The sequence below is a fragment of the Condylostylus longicornis genome, unplaced genomic scaffold (assembly GCF_029603195.1).
Source record: "Condylostylus longicornis isolate FDR11 unplaced genomic scaffold, ASM2960319v2 ptg000004l, whole genome shotgun sequence".
Lineage (NCBI taxonomy): Eukaryota > Metazoa > Arthropoda > Insecta > Diptera > Dolichopodidae > Condylostylus > Condylostylus longicornis.
In genome coordinates this window covers 6,924,206-6,945,875 of record NW_026577973.1, presented here as the reverse complement: position 1 = coordinate 6,945,875, position 21,670 = coordinate 6,924,206, and the positions used below count along the sequence as shown (strand labels likewise).

The 21,670-nt window shown below is 23.8% G+C and overlaps 1 protein-coding gene across 3 annotated transcripts in view; it reads right to left on the bottom strand.

Moving 5' to 3' along the window:
• LOC129614195 (endoplasmic reticulum aminopeptidase 2) overlaps window positions 1–21,670 on the bottom strand; it is a 127,878-nt gene that overhangs the window by 33,992 nt on the left and 72,216 nt on the right. Inside the window, exon 2 of one of the 3 annotated variants that reach the window (XM_055528650.1) lies at window positions 3,615–4,250. The exons of the other annotated variants lie outside the window; for them this stretch is intronic. Within the exon in view, the coding sequence (XP_055384625.1) occupies window positions 3,615–3,699 (85 nt within the window). The 5' untranslated portion in view covers window positions 3,700–4,250. The remainder of the gene's footprint in view (window positions 1–3,614; window positions 4,251–21,670) is intronic. 3 annotated transcript variants of the gene reach the window in all.

Sequence of the window (21,670 nt, the reverse complement as noted above, 5' to 3'; positions counted from 1 at the left end):
TATGTTCGTTTTATTCAAGTAAAAAGGGAAGAAATAGAAAAAGGACATTGACAAAGATTTTCTATAGAAGAATTCGTTAATCATTAATCATTATGTAGAGAAACCCCTTTAAGCATATCATAACTTAGGAGAATGATATGCTTAAAGAGGTTATAACTAAGATATGAGTAAGTATGAACACTTTAGATAACAATTTAAACTGATAGTACAAATTAATATTTATGCTTTTTTTTTAGAAATATAAACTGGGTTTTCTTTAAAAATAACATTAATTACATTATATTCTTGAATGATGATGAAAGGACATATGGAAACTATTACACTCTTCATATTATAAAAAAATATGAACAATGAAATGATGAAAATTCTCGAGGTAATCAATTGTGACTAAATTACCTCGATATTTTTCTTGACATACGAAAAGAATATGAAATTTTCTGAAGAATATGAATTTATTCTTTAAGGGTCAAAAAGAACAATACACATACTTACAAATAAATACAATAAAAATATTGATTAATTTTCAAAAAAACAAAAAAAAAAACCTTCAAAAAGAAGAAAAGAACTTATCAAAAGAATGAATTATTATGCTAATAAAGAGGTTCTTTAGGCCAAGTCATTTTTATATTATAAATTTATTATTGTATAATTTATAGCTGTTGGCATTATTTTGTGTTTAAATTATTTTATGTCAATGGTTGTATTGATAAAATAAATTAGTGAATATTTTAGGAATGAAAAGTAACATTTCACCAATTTCGAATGTCCGGTTGTTGTGTAAGACTTTTTATTTCATCAGTTCAAGTTTCACTCAATAAAATTCACTTAAATTTTCAGTCAAATAAAAGTAATGGTAAAAAGCATATTATGAACATTTAAAGTGTGTTTGTTAATCTTCTATACCCTTACGAATGAATGTTCGAGGGGTATTATAAGTTTACTATTCCATTTGTAACACTGAAAAATAAAGGTTTAAGATATTGATATACGAGTATATATTTTTGTTAAGAGTCAAATTATTAGTTGAATTTACTATTGTCCGGTCGTCGTTCTGTTAGTCTGTTTATTTGCTAGTGATAGCTCAAGAAATCAATGAGTTATACTTAGCTGCTGTACAACTCTAAAAATAATTTGCTCACAACTTGGAAACTATGGAACACAAATACTTTTTTTGTTGCGTTTCTGTAAAAAAACTTCCTAACGCCGTGGCATTTTAGACAAAACCAGAGTAATTAAATTTAAACTACTTCTCATTGCTTTACAAATAATTACAATCAATTTTTCGAAGCCTTTCAAGCCCTAAGATTCAAAATCGTGATTATGTGCGCTGATACGTAGTATTTTTGGAAATGTTTTTTAAATTATTTAATTTAATAAAAAAAATGCTACTCCGATTCTTCTAAGATCGTAACATCACGCGGCGGGCTAGTTGGTTTTGCAATAAAACCTGCAATAATTTTTAAATTTTAATAATAGTAAAAAAATATACACTATTTTTCCTCGAAGAAGAATTGGAAATTTTTTTTGGGAATTCTGGAGTTTTACATAATTACATTGTTTTTTTCAACAATTTAATTGAGTTTCGAAGCTTTAATAAAAAAACAATTAATAATTAATCTAAAATATTGAAAAACAAATTATCCTTAAGAGAATTCTTGTGATCATTATTTTATATGGGTCTACGAAAGAAAGAGGATACATGTGCGTAAAAACCAATATGGCTTACTACTGTTAAAGTATTTAAACATTCCCGATAAAGAAGTTATAGAAATACAAATATGATTTTTGTTACGAGTATAAACTATATGAAATCGTGTTAAAACGAAAAAAAATTAACATTTTTGTAAAAACAAATTAATTGGAAATTAAATGCGGTATGGTAAAAAACAGGATCACTTTAAAATATTTAAAAACATTGTGATTTCTATTTAAACAGTTACCAATAAAATTAAACTCTAATATATATCGTGAGGTTAATACTACAACTAGATAACTCGCAATTGTTGGTTTAGAGATATTGGCTTTTAAAGATTTAGCAATAGCAAATCATAAAGATATCTAGTTTTGGCGTTATCATTTTCAGATATTTAAGAAAATTTTTAAGCTTTTATATTAGTCGCAGATGAAAGAGCATTTGATTTTATGACGCTTAGGTTAATTACCTAAAAATATAAAATTTTCAAGTTATCTAGTTGTAGCATTAACTTCACGATATGAATTAGAAATTAAACCAGGATGCAGACGTATTAATGACTTTGATGAGTTTAAAGTGAGTCTTGGACAAATTAATAAATTACATTGCTATATTAATTCGTCTATTCTATATACGTTTGAATCTTTATTTCGTAGAGATTTATAGAAGAAATCAACACATGCTGAAAATGTTTTTATAGAGCAACTATAAACAAATTTTAAAAATTCTTAAAAAGAAAAACAAATTGTTTTAATAAAAATAGGAACTTTAAACAAAATTAAATTTATTAGTAAAATTGGCAATAAGGCATTGCTGTTTTATTAAACAATTGGAAATTGACTTTAAATTTTTTTATATCAAATCTCTGCAAGAAATAACGCCTAGGTATATAAAATTCCATTTGGAGGAATATTCAAATCCAATATCCTTATTTGTTTTCATTTTTATTTTGTTTTATTTAAACTAATGAGTATAGATGACGAGTACAATTGTATGATGAAATTAGTTTTGGAAATATTCCAATATGGTCTTAAAATTTTCTTTTGGCATTTTGTAAAATTCTAATTAACTTCAATTGAAATAATTTGGATAGATAAATATTGTAGTATCGAAATAATTTAATTAGTAGAAAATATTCAAGAAAATTTAAAATTTTTTAATAAGAATTTGAAGATAACAATTAATTTGAAAATTCTGTATTAAAGAAGATTTTTGTTTAAGTATAAAGAGATTAGTTTTGTGGAATTATGAAAGAAATACAAAATAATTCTAATCTTTAATTGTATTTGAAAGTTTCGAAGGTTTTCAAAATTAGGCTTTAATTTATCGAATTTAATATTACACTTAAATTAAAAATTCCAGAAAGTCAAAAATTAATTAAAATTGTAGTAAATTTTGTTAGTCGTAATTTTTTAGTAGATTTTCAATAATTTTGCTGGAACAAGTGAAATATTTGACAATTTACTGTTTCGAAACCATAAATTATTTTTTACATTTCAGTACAGCAGCTGTACTCAAATATGACAAGATATAGAAATCCGAAATTTTAAAAATAATATATATATAAATATTAAATAGTAGTTTATTCGAACAACCTTATATTCTTTATAAAGACAAGAAGGTAACAATCTTTAATCAAGAAAAGTAATTATGCATTTATTTCAACTGACTTATATAAGTTTTATAGTTTCCTATTTTCCCAATTGTAGAAAGGAGGATAATTTCAATAAAAAGTTTCTTTAAAGAAGCATTGACACCAATTTATTTTTCAAACTTATTATCATTATAGTGGAATTCAGACATTCTTAACACAAAAAATATATGCTAATTGTAAATGTAGTTGAACTTATATAATATTTATTTCTTTAATACATAACATGTAAAAAATTAAGTACATAAATTTAAATGAATAATTATTTACCTATTTCGAAGATGTTCTCATTACTTGAGTACTTTTTTTTACCTGATAAGAATGCAACATCATCCAAATCAGGTTCGGTTGTCATTTCGATACGTTCACGACGCCACACTTTCGATCCTCTTTGGCCACCGCCGACAACTGATATCTTAACGGGGCCGGATTGACGTTGATTTCCTGCCAATACGTTATTTTTGCTATCTATTTACTACTTAACGAAATTATTATCGTAATTTTACTTTGACACTTTAATATTTATTTTTTCTTTTTTTTGTGTATATAAATTTTTATTTAATGTTACTGAAATTATTTTAATGAACTACATAGATAATATTTTGTAATATATATTTTTACCCTAAATATCTATAAAAATATTAATAATATGCTAGTATCTATATTTTTGTTTTATATTATATTTTACGATATTAAAATATTAAATTATTTAGAAAAAATTTTTAGGCAGGATTTATTTTTTTAAATTTAATTATTAAATTTTATTTTTTTTTTAATATTTTCTCCCTTCACGTTTCTCCTTTTCTTAATTAATATTTTCATAATTTTTATTTAATATTTCCATTTTTAATATTTCAATTATATTTTAATAGATACGGATGCATCATATTTATAATTTCACTGCAACTAAAACAATTTTCTTTAAAATTTTTTTCTTTCTTTTATTTATAATTAATTAAAAATTTTAAAATGTAATTTTAATTAATAATTTAATTATATTTGAATTATCCTTTGTGTATATTTTTGAGAGAAAAAAAATCTTATAAAAACTAATTAAAATATTTGAGGGGTTAGTTAGATAAATGCGATTCATTTACGTTGTTGTTTTAATTATTATTATTATTAATTAAAGATTTAGTTGCGATAATAATGATTAAAGCGAAAATAATAAGTATCATTCATTCTTTTCTCTACATACATAATTAATGTCAAATAAATTAATAGAGTGATTTAAGTATTTTTGAAAATTTTTTCTTTTGTTCTATTTTAAGTATAAAATTGAAGGACACTTGAATATTAAAATTATAAAGAGATACACAATTAAATAATTATATATCGACTAATATGGTTAAAATTATAATTGTATTTATATGTACAATAGAATTCGGATGAGCTCAGGTGGTGAAATTATTTTTCTTAAATTATTTTAAGTCGTATGGTTTTACAATATATTTTATGTTAAATATAATGTACATATCTGACCATAAATAACAACACAATCGTAAAATCATAATAATTATTTTTTCTGATTTCCCAAGAGAATAGACTTTTTCTCTTACATACGTTCAGCAAACCTTTAATTAAAATTTAATTCTAATTTTTTGTTTTTGTAAATTTTCTTTAATTTATAAAATTAAAACATAAATTATGATTATTGAACCTCTTTTCAAACTTAACCAATAAGTTATGAAAAAATTTTTATAACATTTTATAACTTACAGGTATATTGAAAAGGGCTGTGTTCAAAGAATCTCAATTAATTTATAATTACACGAATGTCCGTTGCAAGGGATATAGAAAATTTTATAAAAATATGAAATCGCTTTATCGCTTTCTAAAATTTAAAAATTTAAAATTATTCTTAAAATATTTCCAAAATGGGTAAGACAAGAATATGATTAAATTTCGACTTTCTAAAATTTGGAATAGTCGCCTATATATTTGTGTATATTTAAAGAACCCGAAAAATAAATTTTATAGAGAGACAAATTTTAAAAATAATACATATTTTATAGTTCACACAAAAAAAATCTAGTGTTCCATTGCTTTTTCAATAGTTGTTATAAAATTTTAACATAAAAAAATACTAAACAAAAATAGAGCCAAAAAAAATTTGAATTTTACTTATATAACAAAAATCCAATTATAAATTAAGTTAACATCGAATTAAAAATTACTTGGCTTTGATGTTGCTAGACTAATAATTACAATAACAATCACTTTTGTTGTCAATTTATGATTTTAATTTTTTTTTTAATTGAATTTGACAGTTTTAATTCCAGTGAAAAATTACTTTTATGGTTTGTGAATTTAAATATGACAGTTATGAATGACATTAAACATGTCATTCATGAAGAGGGGCAACAAACCTATGTAATATTTTTGCATAAATAATTGGAAAGGAAAAAATTTCCAGTTTGAAATTTGTTATACATACCCTTTGCTCAATTAAAAAAAAAAAAAATTGTGAGCAAAAAAGTTTTAATTTTTTTTTAATTTTCCCGAAAATTTCTTTATTAAATGAAAATTTTCGAAATTGTGAGAAAAAATAAAAGTTCATAATTTAATTACGGAGTTTTTATAATCCATTAAATAAAATTAATCAAACATTCTCATTTTTAATTTTCTCATATTGTGTTTTTTATTTCATTCATACACTCATAAACCCCTTATTATTATCAAGAGCGCTTTCAATTGCGACGTCGCTCCTCACTATACATAATGTAGAATTTGTATAAAGGAAAAATATTATGAAAAAGAGCAAAAAGGAAAATTTATAAAGATTGAATGCAACAAAAATGACAGCAACAACAACGAATCAAAAAAAAAAAAAGAAAAGAGTATAGAAAAGGAATGGAATTAAAAATAAAAACAGAAGAATACAAAAACAAAAACATAACCCAAAACTTTCAATTTCATTAAAACATTTTCTTTTGTTTTTATTTTTTTTTTCTTCTCTTTTATATTGAATCAGCACAACGGCATTTATATATACCGATTATATATTAAATTCAGTTATATTATGTATAGCTAGGTATTTACATATTTGTATAACAGAATTTGTGAATAGGTGCATATGCCACTCTGCATTTTACATATTTTGCATTTGCTTAGCATAATCACTATCATACAAACGTTTACATACATAATGTATGTGCATGAACTTTGAATAATGTAACTAAATACGTAATATATACATGTAAGTATGTCAATACGTACATACACACAGCTGTATATAAACGATTGGAATTGGATTGGATTTGTAATCGAAAGAGAAAAAAAACAATAACAGCAACTGTGTACATTTCAATAAATTGTTACGAGTAGTTCAATTTCTGATATCATTTCCAATATTACATATTAATATCTCGTAACATTATTATGTCACTCTCCCGAATTATGTCATAATTCTTTATATTCTGAGTACATACATATACTCTTTCAATTCCAATTTAATTTATAAGATTGTCATATACTTTTTTCATGACATTTAATATTTAAAAAATCAAAGATAAATTCGATTGAAAATAATAAATAGTGTTATGCCACAAAATTGTATTTAAGCAAATTTTATGTTATAAAGCGCTTTTCGATTGCATTTAAAGAGTAGAAAAAAATTAAAATGGACATTTTTTGTAACGGAAATTTACAGCACAAACCAACGACCATACCGTGTTTTTGATAACTATGGTAAAGAAGTGGTATGATACTATATGGTGAAGAGATGGTATTAAAAATGTTAGAAAGTTATATCGAATTTTCCTATATCGTAATGACTTTATGGGAGCGTATATTGTATACAATATAAAAGACTGCATTTCTATAGAATGAATCGGAACTAAAAAAACAGCTGAAAATCAGAAATTTTGAATATTTAACAAAATATTTTCTCGTTTATTATTTAAAATTAAACCTGTTTATAGTGGTGAAACGGCAATTCTATTTTTGGTAATCCAATTATTGCAAAATTCACTGAAAGCGGTCAGAGAGACTTACATTTAAAAGAAAGAATACTTGATTCACTGTTCCGTAATGTTATACAAAGAAATATTTTTGCCAACTTTATTTTTTTCTAAAGAAAAACTTTTATAATTAGACTAGATGTACAAATATTGATCTCATTATAATTTTTCGCATTTTCAATTTTATGTTTTCTCTTTTTCAGTAAAGAAAAACTAATATCGTAATTATGAAACTACAAAAACTGAATTGCATTAAAACTCAATATTTTTTTTATCAATTAAAGATTGAAGGCTGATCCATTTGGCATTTGAGAATAAAAGTTTTTAAAGGCAAAAAAAAAATTTTTTCAAAATGGTTTTTCAAATTTTTTTCTCAACTTTTATTTTATATCTATATACTTTGGAAATTATGATTTTTAACTATAGAAATAAGGGTATAGAGTAATCAAAAGCAAAAATAGTTTTTGTGAATTTTATAAAAGAATTTATAATACCTTATAAAACGATAATAATTAAAAAAGGATATCCGTTACAATACATTAAACTTTTTAATTTACGTGAATAACTTTTTCCTAACACACACATACATTTATTTAAACAGAGTTTTACTCACATCAGAATCTTATGGTAAAGTGATTTCCTAAGATGGAAAATATATCAATTTGTAAAGAAATTCCTAAAGCCAATCAAAAATTCGGAGATTTCGGAGTTCAGGAACTGAGCTTCTACATATTAGGAATCGATTCTAAACTTTTGACCCTATTTAAGAAATACTACAATTGAAGTGACTAAAATCTAATTCTATTTAAGCACAAAATTTTACATTTTTAGAAATATTACAAATTTTTAATAAGCAAAATTTTTACTAAGTATTCAAAAGTATTTTGACGAAAGTATTTTTGCAAAACTTTCGCTAAACTAAAAAAAGGAAAAAGTTTTTAAAACTTTTAAATATTTTTCAGAAAATACATAATGAAGCCTAAATGCTAACCATTATTCGATTATTATTCCTATAGGATTTCTTTTTCTGTAAGAACGAAAATTATACAATGACTTTGTTTGAGTCAGCCAATCATTTAATGTGTCATTACTCTTGTTCATCATCTCTATTCGTGAATGTTTGAGTATATAGTTGCAATAGACGAAATAATTTCACGTGAACATTTTTTTTCTGTTTTTCTTCTATTTAAAGTTTATAGTTTTTATTTAAAATGAATTAAAATGAAATTAATAAAAAAAATCGATAAATTTTCATTGAAAATTTTGCACATGAGAATTTTCAAGTACATTTTAAATGTTTATATATAATGAAGAAGGGATGATGATAAATTTATTTCTCTCTTTTGGTAATAGAATTTTGTCGTAATGTTCTGTGTATATTGTGTATAATTAATTCAATACATTTCAACACTGAAGGTACACCATATTTTGCTAATAATCATAAAATATTGAAATTTTACTTATTTCTAAATTTAAATTCAGTAGTTAGGAAATAGTTCTTTGTTCGATGATTTCAAATATATAATAAACATGAAATTTTCAGTTTAACAGTTTTAATAGCACTTTTCCAAAAAAACTTAAAAAAAAAATTCTTATTAGTATCACTCTGACCGTCTGTTCGTTCTTGCACATCTTTACAAAACTTTTACACCCTTGGAGTTAGAAAGCTGAAATTTCCATGTGTACATGAATCTTTACTATTCCTATCCTTATTAAAAATTCCTATCTACCTCCCCACCCCTAAAATTTATAACTCCAACATTTTTTAACTATTTATTGCAGCAAAACCATAAGCACTTTTTGTAGCGAAACCATAACAATATCACACTTAAAATTTAAAAAAACAAAATGGCCGTTAAAATTTACCGTTATATAAAATCCGCTTTTTCCAAATTTTCGATATCGGAGTCTGAAATTTTAGCAGCTTTTAGACATTAATAAAGAATTAATTTCGTTAGAACAAAATTCGAAATTTGTAAAATTCGAATTTTTGGCACCTTATATTTCCGAAACTATAAGCTTTTCCAAGTTTATCTGAATGCAAAAAGCTAACGGTAAATACTTTGCCATTAAAAAATATAATTATTTTTCTTAACTTACGTAATTAACCCTTAAATTCGAACATCATCGGATCTTTGAATTTTTTTTTTGGTTTATATTAAATATTGAATCGAACATTGCTTATACTACAGGTAGGCCATTTTTAAAATATATTCGAATATCAATGAAAGCAATTTTAATCATCGCAAGACTGATTTTAAAAGCAGTATTTTCACTTGTTGAGAGGAAAAGTACTACATTGCAAACCATTGATTTGACCCATCTTTATTAATATTACAATTACACTATGCTTATAAAATATTCATAGAACATACCTCACACTGTTTGTACAGGACGTTATTACAAAACATCTTATATGCCATTGTATAATTAAAATTTTTACATTTAAAAAAAATAAACTCCTTTGCGTACATAAACACAAACACACACATGTAATATATATATTACGTTATTAAGAACCTTGGTAGTTTAGGTCTACTTTTCTTTCACCTACAAAACTATTAAAGTTTTCAATTTAAACTTTCCACTTTGATGGTGATAATATTAAAAAAAACAACAAAAAACAAATAACAACCAAAATACTTTTTTAAAAGCACTTTTGCTAATGGTATCCCCTCTTTTAAATAATGAAAGGAAGGAATAAAGGTTACAAACATTAAGGCATCATTAATTTAAAAAATTGTGACAGAAATAGAAAACACTTTATATGTATATGTGTATATATATATATATATGTTTTCTTTAAAAATAGTGTGTTATTAGGATGTCCTATTATCATATATAAAAAGAGTTTTGTAAACTGCAGGAAAACAAACAAGAATTTTAAAGACATTAAAACACAAAATTGGCACAGTATTTTTTATATGTTGAAATCTACACCTAAATTTTAATGTTGAATTGAATATAAAAATAACATAAACCTATTTCTGTTTTTTTTAGTCCTTTTCATTGTGTTTAATGTTATCCAAATGTTACGATCTTCTTAAAAATGTCATACAATTTTTGAAAAATTTTAAGTTTTCTCATAATATTTGCTCTAAATTGCAGAATTCTAGACGACATGCTTTTATATGTTTTGTACCTTTAAAATTAGTTTTATTGCTTTGTATAATCTTAAAAAAAACGTACTAATTTCGGAATATTGCTACTGTTTGTACTACTTTTAAATTATGAATCTGTTTTTTTTTATAGATAAGTAAATAATGTTTGTTCTGAGGTCAATTGCAATTCAACTGAAAACTTGTTTTGCATCATGGTTTTCACACAAATTAGAATTTTTGTTTCCAATTAATGTTTTTCATTTTTTCAAGAAAAAATTTATTGCGCTTTCTTAATATTGCGTTTTCTCAATAATTCCTAAAATATTTACTAGATTTCTTAATTTCTAAAACAGAAAAAAATAATTTTACCAATTTTCATTTAAGTTCCCTTAAAAATTGAGGCACATAACTGAAAAATCAAATCGATGCACATAATTGGACAATAATAGTGTTTACTTAGCTTTGAATGCGACAACGGTAGTATTAACTTGAATATTGCTCTAATTCCATGTACAATTTTTTTATACTGTAATTTGGGAATAGTAATAATTTTAGACACAAAATAGTTTTGTGATTTCGTTTCATCATGTTCTCATTCAATACAAGAGTACACACAAACCTTAATTGGAGACAAATTTTTGGAAAATTTAAGAAATTCTTGACAAAAGGAAAAATGCCCCTGAAAGCTTTACAAGGCTTGCAGCTTAGCGAAAACAAAATGTGAAAAACTAAAATGTATAAACAAATTTTGCCCGGTTACATTTCACAATCATAAATATTTTACAAAATAACGCACCCTTAAAGGTGCTACAAGTTTAAATAAACAACTTTTTCATAATATTGCATTTCTTACAAATTGATTATATTGATAACAAATCGAAGAGCTTAAATCACTTTAAAGAAATTAATAACATACATGTTTTCTGAATACGCAAATTTCATTTATGTTACGATCGAAAACCATTGTTCATTTTTTCGAAAAACCGTATGTTGTAGCAAAATCTTATTGTCAAAAATAAATTTAACATTTTTAAGGAAAACTTTTTTTGGAATTTTTAAACTGTAGCATTGCACCAGAAATTTTATTAAAATTTAATTTTTAAAATCAAAAAATTAGGACGAGTTTGAGTTTTATGTAAAATTTCCGGGATTCAAAACGAATTTCGAATCGGGAAACTTAAATTTTGAGTTATGAAAGTTAAAAAGTTCTTGTCCCTTCTCGAGTTCCTAACACCTAATGAATTACGAAAAGTATCTTTTTTACATTTTCAATCTATAATTGTATATAGATATAAGTGAAAGATCAATATTTGTTTAAGTTCATTTTGTTATTAGTTTCACTCTGTCCGTCCATATGTCCGCACTTTGTCCGTCGGTGGATATGTTTACAAAACTTCTACACTCTTGAAACTAGAAAACTCAAATTTCATATGTACATAGATCTTCATATGTACATAAACTTATTTCCGTAGAAGAAAATTCTTATCTGTTTCCCCCTCTCCCTCTCTAAAAGTTACAGCCCTACCAAAACCAAAAAAATTTCATTTGTTTCATTATTTATTGCAGTGAACCAATAAACATTTTTCAGGTTTTGCAAACGCAGAAAAGTAGTGGCTGGCTTTTAAAATTTACCGTTATTTAAAATCCGTAGTTTTTTAAATTTTTGGTATCGTTTTTCTTCTAGATTTCAAGTTGTAGGAGTTTTTTGCAACTATCAGGTTCGAAATAAAAAAAAAAACAATATAAGTGCTTTTTTTAGCTCACGAAATTAACCCTTAAATTCTAGTATTATGTTAACGCCTATTTTAATTTTTTTGGTTTTATTTTAAAGATTGCGTACATGATCATCCTAAACGTATGCAATCTTTGAATAAATTTGTATATGAATGGCAGAAATTTTAATAATGTAGTACATAGGGAGATTAATTTTGAAATCAGTATTTTTATTGGTTGAAGGAAAAACTGCTTAATTACAAAACATTCGTTTCACCCATCTTTGTTATGATTAAGAGTTTATTCTTCACAGAACAACTTCCTGTTTTAATCTTTCGTACCTAATTTTACATACTGTATTATGGTTAAAATAAATATACTTATACCTAACATAAAGTTTAGGAATAAGATGAAATAATTTACAAAATAAGTTTAACAAGCTTTTGAGGATTTATTATGAGGGTTAAGGATTTTAGCAGGAAAAATACCCGAAGAAGAATTCTTATAAAAAAAAATTATTCAAACTTGGAATGTTTAAATTTTTATTTGATTTATCAATAAATGGTGCGTTGCTGTTAAATATATACAAAGCTTTTTTTTTCATCAAGATTTCAATAATGTTCTTAGGTCACAAGATTAAATTTTGTAAAATAATTTTTAAAACATGAAAATTAAAAACGATTTAAATATGAAAATAAAAGCTTCTGTTTGATATTAGAAAATATTTCTGAATAAGTTTCAGCAGGCACAAATTATATTTGGAAATTTTTATTAAACCTTAAATTAAATGTAATTATAAAAAATTCACATTAATTGAAATGTGATGGGGTATGAGAATAATCAGTTCCATTATTAAAATTTGAATCTTGATTTTGTGTCTTTACATAGTTTTTTTATGGAAATAGGTTGTACATTCCTTAATTTTAAATTTAGATTTTATAAATTTTTACATAAAATACACTACAAAAGTTACGTGACTTGAGGTAAGAACTAAAACTATGCAATAGAAATTCTATTTTAGAAATGGGGTGCAACCTTTTCATTCTCTTATACATAAAAATTCTCTAGTGTTGAAAATACATAATACGTCCCTCAATATTCAAAACGGATGTAAATAAAAATTAATTTTTTATTTTTCGTTTTAATTACTTATATAATCTTTTTCTTATTTTGAATACTTTATTTTTAAATATTAAAAAATTTCATTTATAATTAATAAACTTGTAATGAATTTTAATAACCATTACCTTTAATGTTGTACAGGTATTATAATATAATACTTATATAATTATATTTTTTTTGTAAGGATAGAAAGTAAAAATAAATAAGATCATTACACATAAATATGTACATATATAAAATATATCGGGTAAAAATACAAAATGGTAAAAAACTTTTTCTAAGTTTCAAAACATTTCATATCAAATGGTCAGGGTGACAAATGGGACAACGAAAGAAAAAAAAAATCTAAACTTTTATAAAATTAGAATGCTTAGTATTCTAAAAGTACGTGTAATACAGAACTAAGTAATATGTTGATTTCAAACCCGTTCCAAAACTGTTTTTTTAAAGCTTCTATCTTTTTCGGGACGGAAATTATAAGCAAAAAAATTGGACCAGTAAAAATGCCGTGAATATTCGTTGTAATCCTGGTTTCACTGTATCTCGGAAACTGTTGCGTAAATTGACACCTAGTTCCGATCAAAATTTTATCCATTCTAGTGCTCTGAATAATGATACACTATTTTAAAACTCTGATTACCCCATATTGAAATATTAAATTGCTCTATATAGCAAAATATAGAAGATATATGAAAATTTTTTTAAAACAATAAAATAAATTCAGAATCTTACAATGCTATAACAAAAAATTAAGCGTTGGAGGAATATCTCTTTGAAATACAAGGGATTCGCAATGAAAGACCAATTTTCTTATGGACACCAAAAATAAAATAAGGGCATTTGAATATACCGAATTTCCCAATTCTGATATTTCTGATTTTAATTAGAATTGCAGTAATAACTGTTTCAGAAGGAAAATTCTCTACTAAGAGGCGTAGTTTTGATTCTTATGATTTCTTTATAACAGTAATTGTGCCTGAGGCTACTATAAGACTTAAATGTTAATAATATATATCTAAACTCACAATTTGACTGATGGAAAAAAAAATTTATAAAAATATTCTTATTACTGCAATCACAGTTTTTTATTTTGTTTGAATAAAAATTATGAATATTTAATAATTTTGTTCATTCCAAACAGAATAAATAATTTTTTAGCTGCCAATATTCGGAGCATAAAAAACATAGAAAATTTAATGTATATATAATATGCATCCTTTGTATGTATATATGTATGTACTATATGTAAAGAAAATTAGGGTCCAAATAAACCTATTTAATTCTAATTTTTCTTATTCCATTTTTTTTTTTTTTTGGTTTTTCTGCATGACCCTTTTTAATAATATGAAAATATATTGATATTTCTATATACACACAGATATGTTTATATGTGTGTGTATGTAAAAAATAATTTACATATTTATTGTATTTTTTCTTTGAATTTCATTTATGGATTTTTAAGTTCACCTGATTACCCAATTTGACCCAATTGTAGTCAATTTAATTTTTCTTAAATAGTTTAACCTTTTCTTTTGAAGCTATTTTGCGATTTCACTTTATACACACGTAGGCTCTTAAATCCTTTTATTTATAACGGTTAAAAATATTATTGACTTTGTGACATTCAATATTCCAGGAAATACCTTTACAAACGATTAAAAAATGATAAAATCATTACACATTTCAAGTTCAAAGGTAAAAATATAAAAGTTTAATAAAATGGTTAAAATTCCAATAAAGTTTTAATTAATATAAAATTTTTCAGAAAATCGAAAAATGTATTGAATATTCAATTAAATAAGAGTTCGTTATTATGCAAATAAAAGAAAAAGGTAATAATCTACAAATAAGGAGTTTCTATTTTACTTAGAGAAAATTTAAGTAAGTGTCGATTGATACAAGCTCTAATATTGCGATTAACTATATAATTTAAATAAATCTACACCTAATGTATTTAAAATACGTTTTTAAACTTGAGAAGTTCTTCCTTAGCACCACAGAATTACTATATTAAAATGAGAATAGGTAGGATTGACCGACTCAACTCTTTGATACCCTTATACAATTGAATGGTCTTTAGTGTTGTATTACAATTTTTATACTTTTTCATATGAGCTGTTACAAAATTCAAACGAATGTAAGTTCCTTGAATCATGTAAATTCAACGAATTTTATCGTACATAAGATTTTTAATAGTATATTTCGTTTCATGAAATTTCAATACTAGCAAAATGACTTTTTAAAATTAATTTTTAAAATTGTGTGGCAGCTACTCGAATCATTGTTTCGAACAGATCCAATTTGAATAGGATTCTAGCATGTACTACAATAAATCATTTGTTGGAAATTTGGTAAATTAAACTCATTTAGTTTTCTATTTATCGCTAAGACGAACGGACAAACATGGGTAAATCGACTCTGAATTCGAGACTGATCAAAGCCATATACTTGTGCTTATACATATTACAAACAACTATTTTTTAGCGTATAATACAAATGAAATTCCAATGCATTCATACATCCATTCGTACGGGTATAAACACAGAATAATTTCATTTATTTCTGAAAAATATAGAGAAAATGAAATTATTTTATAATTCTATAATGAAAATGGATTTCTTTAGAAATTAAAAATTAGTTATTCAGTGTATTCTCATTTTTTTCCTTGCAAATTTATTTTTTTTTGTTTATTTTAATAAGGATAAAATAAATAAATAAGATTTTAAATGAATTCGTGTTAACGCACTTAATAAAATAAGTTAATATAAATATATATTTATATTATGTATACATAATAATATATGAGTACATAAAATATGTATTTGTATTTTTCAGGTAAGAAAATATTATTATAATAAAATCAAACGAATAATTTAGATTTGGAAAATTCAATTTGGGAATTTTTGAATAATTTATGTTAATAAATTTTCTTCTTTAATCCGCCTATATTTATTTATATTTTATATTAATAATAAACACTAAATATAAATAATTTATTATTTTGAGGAAAAATCTCGTTTCACTAAAATATTTTCTGTTCCTCTAATACCATTAAAATAAGCACTACATAATTACATAAAAATATTGCACTAAATTTTGTTCAAAAAATATTTTGGTTTTGTTTACTTTAAACTTTTCCAAAAATTTACAATTTTATTTTTAACATACATGTATGTAAACTATAGATTTATTATATAGAAAGAACAAATAACATTTATTCCTTTACAAAAAATTTCCTTTTCTTTAAAAAAAAATTATTGAAATTTTTATTCCAAGAAAATATTAAATTTTTGTTTTTATTTTTAAAATTATTTACTTAAAATCAGCATTTTTCTTATTATTTTCACTAAAATACTTTTTTAAATAAATTTTTTCTGTTTTATATACTTTATTATTTTATTATCCTGAATTTTATATACATTTTATAACATATGCACGATATGAGTACGATATATGGACAATGAAAATTCATAACTGAATAGTGACAAGAAAAAATTATATTCTGTTATGTCGAAACAAGATTTTTCTAAAAAAAAAAAATATACCTATAAAAAATAAACAAAATAATAAGAAAAAAATCACATATACTCATAAATTGGAGACTTTGGCATATTATTGTAGAATAGAGAAAAAAAAATCTCTCAACTTTTATTTGTAGTATACTTACATTATAAAAATGAAAAACTAAAAATAATATGACACAAGGAGAGGAAAGAGTAAAATTTTCTAAACAAAAACAAAAAAAAAATTGACAGATTAAGTGCATGAAGAGTAATAAAATACCGTAAATGTAGAAGAAATGTGAAAATATAGTGTCTATGTATGTCATTATAGTTGTGGTGTGATTATAAGTAAGGTAAAAAGATATATATATATATGCATTTTAAAGAAAGGAAGTTAAAATGAAAAAACAAAAGAGCATAAAAACCAAAAACGAGAACGCGCATCTCTCTTGAAGTCTACACAAAAAAAAAGAAACAAAAAATAGATATATAAAATCGAAATTACTTTTAGTCATTTATTTATTTGTTACAACAACAGAAAAAAAAAAATTTTTTTTTTTCTAATACCGGAAGAGAAGCACGTACTGCTTGCTTTTTTTCCTTCTACTTGCCATTTAGTTTTATTATTTTTCCTTAAAATCATTATTACACTCCAATTATTTTCATTCAATATGCTCTTCTTCTCTACTACTCGTATATACTATAAAAATATACTCGAGAAAAATTCCACTCAATTATTATGCTCAAAGTAATATTTGCGTAGCATGGCATGGCAGTGTTATTAAAGGTATTTTTTTATTTTTGTGTAATAACCAACTATACAATTTACTGCTTTAAAATAAGGCAAGTAAGAAAAGGAGGGAAAACAAGATTTTTCTTTTTTGTTTTCCATTTTATTCACTTTTTTTTTTTTGTGCATGCTTTTCGATTTCACATCTGATTCAAATTAAGTATATATAAATGCGATAAAAAAAAATTGAAATAAGAAACGGAAGATCAAAACAAGGGAGAAAATATTTGAAACGAAAAAAATATGAATTTGTGTGAATGTACACACAATTACACATAATACACATACATATAAGTACGTATATATAATATGTACATATACGCACAATTTTCCAATTTTCCATTTATGTTTTTCTCTACTCTTTATTTTTGGGGTCTCTTCCCTTTTCCGTTTAAGAAAACATAACGAAATAATATCGTTGAATGTTGATACTTTTATAAAATTTTAAGGTATATTTTCAAAATTATGTTCTATGAATATAAAAATGTATAAGTATGTACTTATATTGTATTTTGTAGCATAACATAATGCATACATATATAAATATATAAAATTTAGGTATATAATAAAATCCTCTTATCTAGAATTTGATGAAAAACTATATTATTGTATTTATATTATTGTATGTATATATTATGGATGTATGTATATATACATAATATTTATATTAAAATGTGTGCATGTACACATTATAGTAAATTAGTATATAAATGTATTTACAAAGTAATAATATCCCATTTATTTGATAGCGTTATCGTTAATCTCTTATAACGCGATATTCACTTTGTATTGGGTATGTAATTAAATATATAAGTATATAATTGTTATACATATACGCCTAAATGTATTATATTTGTATCTGTGTATGTTTAAACAAGTTATTATTATTTTTCTTTTATAGAATATTGAAAAAAAAGCGGTTCAATATTAAAGGAACATTTTTAAAGAAAATAAAATATAAGATAAGTATAATAAGCATACATTTACATGACACACGCACACAAATATTTGGATATATGTATATACATTTTATGAAATTTACAGTAAACATACTTTTGTTACCACAAAATTTTTTAAATTGGAAAATAAGGGTCATTTTTATCTTTCAGTTTTTATTATTTTTTTTTTTTTTTTTGTATTTAATATTTTTTGTTTTTTACTATCAGACATCCTTTACATTCCGATCCCCAACGCCAAATATTATTTTTTATGTTTATTTTATTGTTTTTGTTTTTTTTTTTTATGTTTTGTCATAAACGTGTATATTGTAACACTGTTTTTCTGTCAAATTGAAAGTATTGTAATACCATACAAAAATTTTAACTAACGTGATGAATTTTTTTCAGGATAATACAGGATTTATGCAAGAAAAGTGAATCCTTTTCTTTTACCCTAGTGTATAAAATGTTTGTCTGTCAGACTGTTCGTTTTTAATATATCTAGAATATGAATATAGTTATTTTGTATCTTATACTCGTAATTCATTTTTTTATTGTACTCCTTAGTGAAGTAGTAATTTTGATATGGAGTTTGCAACCAATTAAAAAAAATCCTCTGCAGTATGAAAGTATACAACATATACCAAAAAATATAATAATGAAAGTATATTATAACTTAAAAAACTTAAAAAACAAGAGTATGTGCTCGTTTTTTGTCCGTCTGTTCGTCAAGTCATCCGAACGTACTTTAGCATTAAGACGAATAAGGCAAAAACCACCGAACTTTCACAAATTGTTTCTTTTCTGCCAATAATAATTCGGGATACATTGTGATAATTGTAATAATATTTGTGAATTTTATAAAAATAAAATTGGTTTAACAAAAATTTTATATGGAATATATTATACATAAATATGATTAGAAGGAGGAGGGAATGAACCGTATATAATAACTGATTTTAAATTAACCAGCAATCTTTGTGAAATATTTTTGTTAATTATTTCAAATGATTTTAGAAAAATATTTAAAAATTAAATTTTTGTTGTTAATAATTAATAATCATGAAGCATATTATAAATTTCACTTTGACTGCTTTAATCATCAGGGAGGCTAACTGTAATACAACAGATCATGCAATTTATAACCACCAATACTTAATTGTTATTTATTCCTTAATACCCTTGTCGTATCATTCATAACACGTGCTTTTAATCGCTTTTAACATTAATATAAAAATTATGAGGATATTAAAAAAAAATTTATAATTATTTTTATCTCTTCTATAGCCTTATAAATTCGTTGTCCGGGAAACGTTTTCTTGTATAACAAATTTTTAATATTTTCTTAAAAATTATTTTAAATTTTTTTTTTTATAACAGGTCACTTATTTTCCGACCATAAATACTTTTATTTTTATGAATTTCAGCAATTTTTTCTTGTTTTCAATTTTTCATTTTTAATGATCGTAATAATAATAAGGATATTACAATTAAATAATGAAATGTGGAGTTACTCCATCTCATTTTGGTTTTATATTCAGAATTTTATATATACATAGCAATATGTATATTGAGTTTGAAGTCATACACATACCGATACCGAGATAAAGTTTGCTTGTTATGTTTAATGTAACTTATCGAAAAAAAATTGTATTATGCAAAAACAGGAACGGAAAATGAAGTTTACAGATACCAAAGGCTACTGTGTTTACTATAGGTTTGCATTTTTCTTCTTTTTTTTGTGTTTTTCTTTTCTGGGATACTCTGCTGATGATACGATAAAAGCAACGTCTATTTGACGATATGAACGATGCCTTTTATGGTTTAGAAATAAAATATTTAAAAATAACAAACAAAAAAAAAGAGAAATGCAAGAAAATGAAGTATGAATTTGAAGGGTGGAGGTGTTCTCCGTATTTAAACAAAAACATTTTTTTTTTTTTTTTATTTTCATTTTGATTTTATTTCATGTTCTTGAAAGTAAACGAGTTGAAAATAAATATGAAAAAGAAAAAAAAAATTAAAAGTGAAAATATGGTAAAAAAAAAAATAAAGTAAATTTTCAGGAAAAAAAAAACAACACATTTTATTTGTTTATTTATAAAGAAGCAAATGATGGGCAAGGGCAGTAAATATATGCAGATTCTATTCAAACACACACATATATGTATATGTATATATATAAATATTATGAAGTATAATAATATATAAGTGGCACTTCAATAAGACCTTTAAATTAAGAGCCTTCCTTTTATTCAATATTATATTCATGGAAATCTATGTACAAACGTACAAACACAGGTATTTTTTTATTTTTATACAAATATATGTCTAATACATATTGCTGCCATTATGTATGATTTAAATAAAAGGATAATAGTAAAAAAAAAAAGGAGTAAAATACCTGAATATGATTTGATTAAATGTTTAATTGAATCTGAACTTAAAGTTGGTGATAAAATGTACTTTATTTTTATGAATAATAAAAAACAAATAAGAGAAATGGGATGATGCAATAAAAAAAATAAAATGAAAGAAAAATTAATAAAAAATTAAGTTTGTCTGCAATTTTATGTAACGGTATTTTTTTTATATATTTAGATTCTTCTTCTTTATAAAGATTTTCCATTAGACTTGTGACTTCTGGTAAAAAATTTAAATTTTCCGGCAGTTTTATAAAGATAAAATTTACGATTTTAATAAATTATTGATTTTTTATATTTATATATGTAAAATAGTATACAAAGAAGATACACAGGATAAGAGGATGCTGCTTTGGATATTTGTTTTTGAATCAGAAAATTGTTTTCACTGTACATCTAGCTTGAAATTTGTAAGAATTTTGGTCTCTAAAGCAGCTTTCGATCCTTAATATATGAATGCAATTAATTTTATAAAGTTTACTTTCAGTTTTAATATGTTTTTACCGACCACATTTCATAAAATAAGAAAGGTTATGTGATGGCACTAAATTATTCATATCAATTTTTCTCTCAAAACGCACTTTTCCATATTAGGGAGGTGTATATAAACTATTTTTAGCAAGATGTCGGTGTGTCGGTTTGTCTGTCTGTCGGTCTATTGGACAACGCGAGTATATTATGTTCGGCTTAACCGACTTTAATGAAATTTTATAATATGTTAGTTTATTTTGGCTATGTTAAGGATTGATTATTTTTTGGGATGTTTTACAGTTT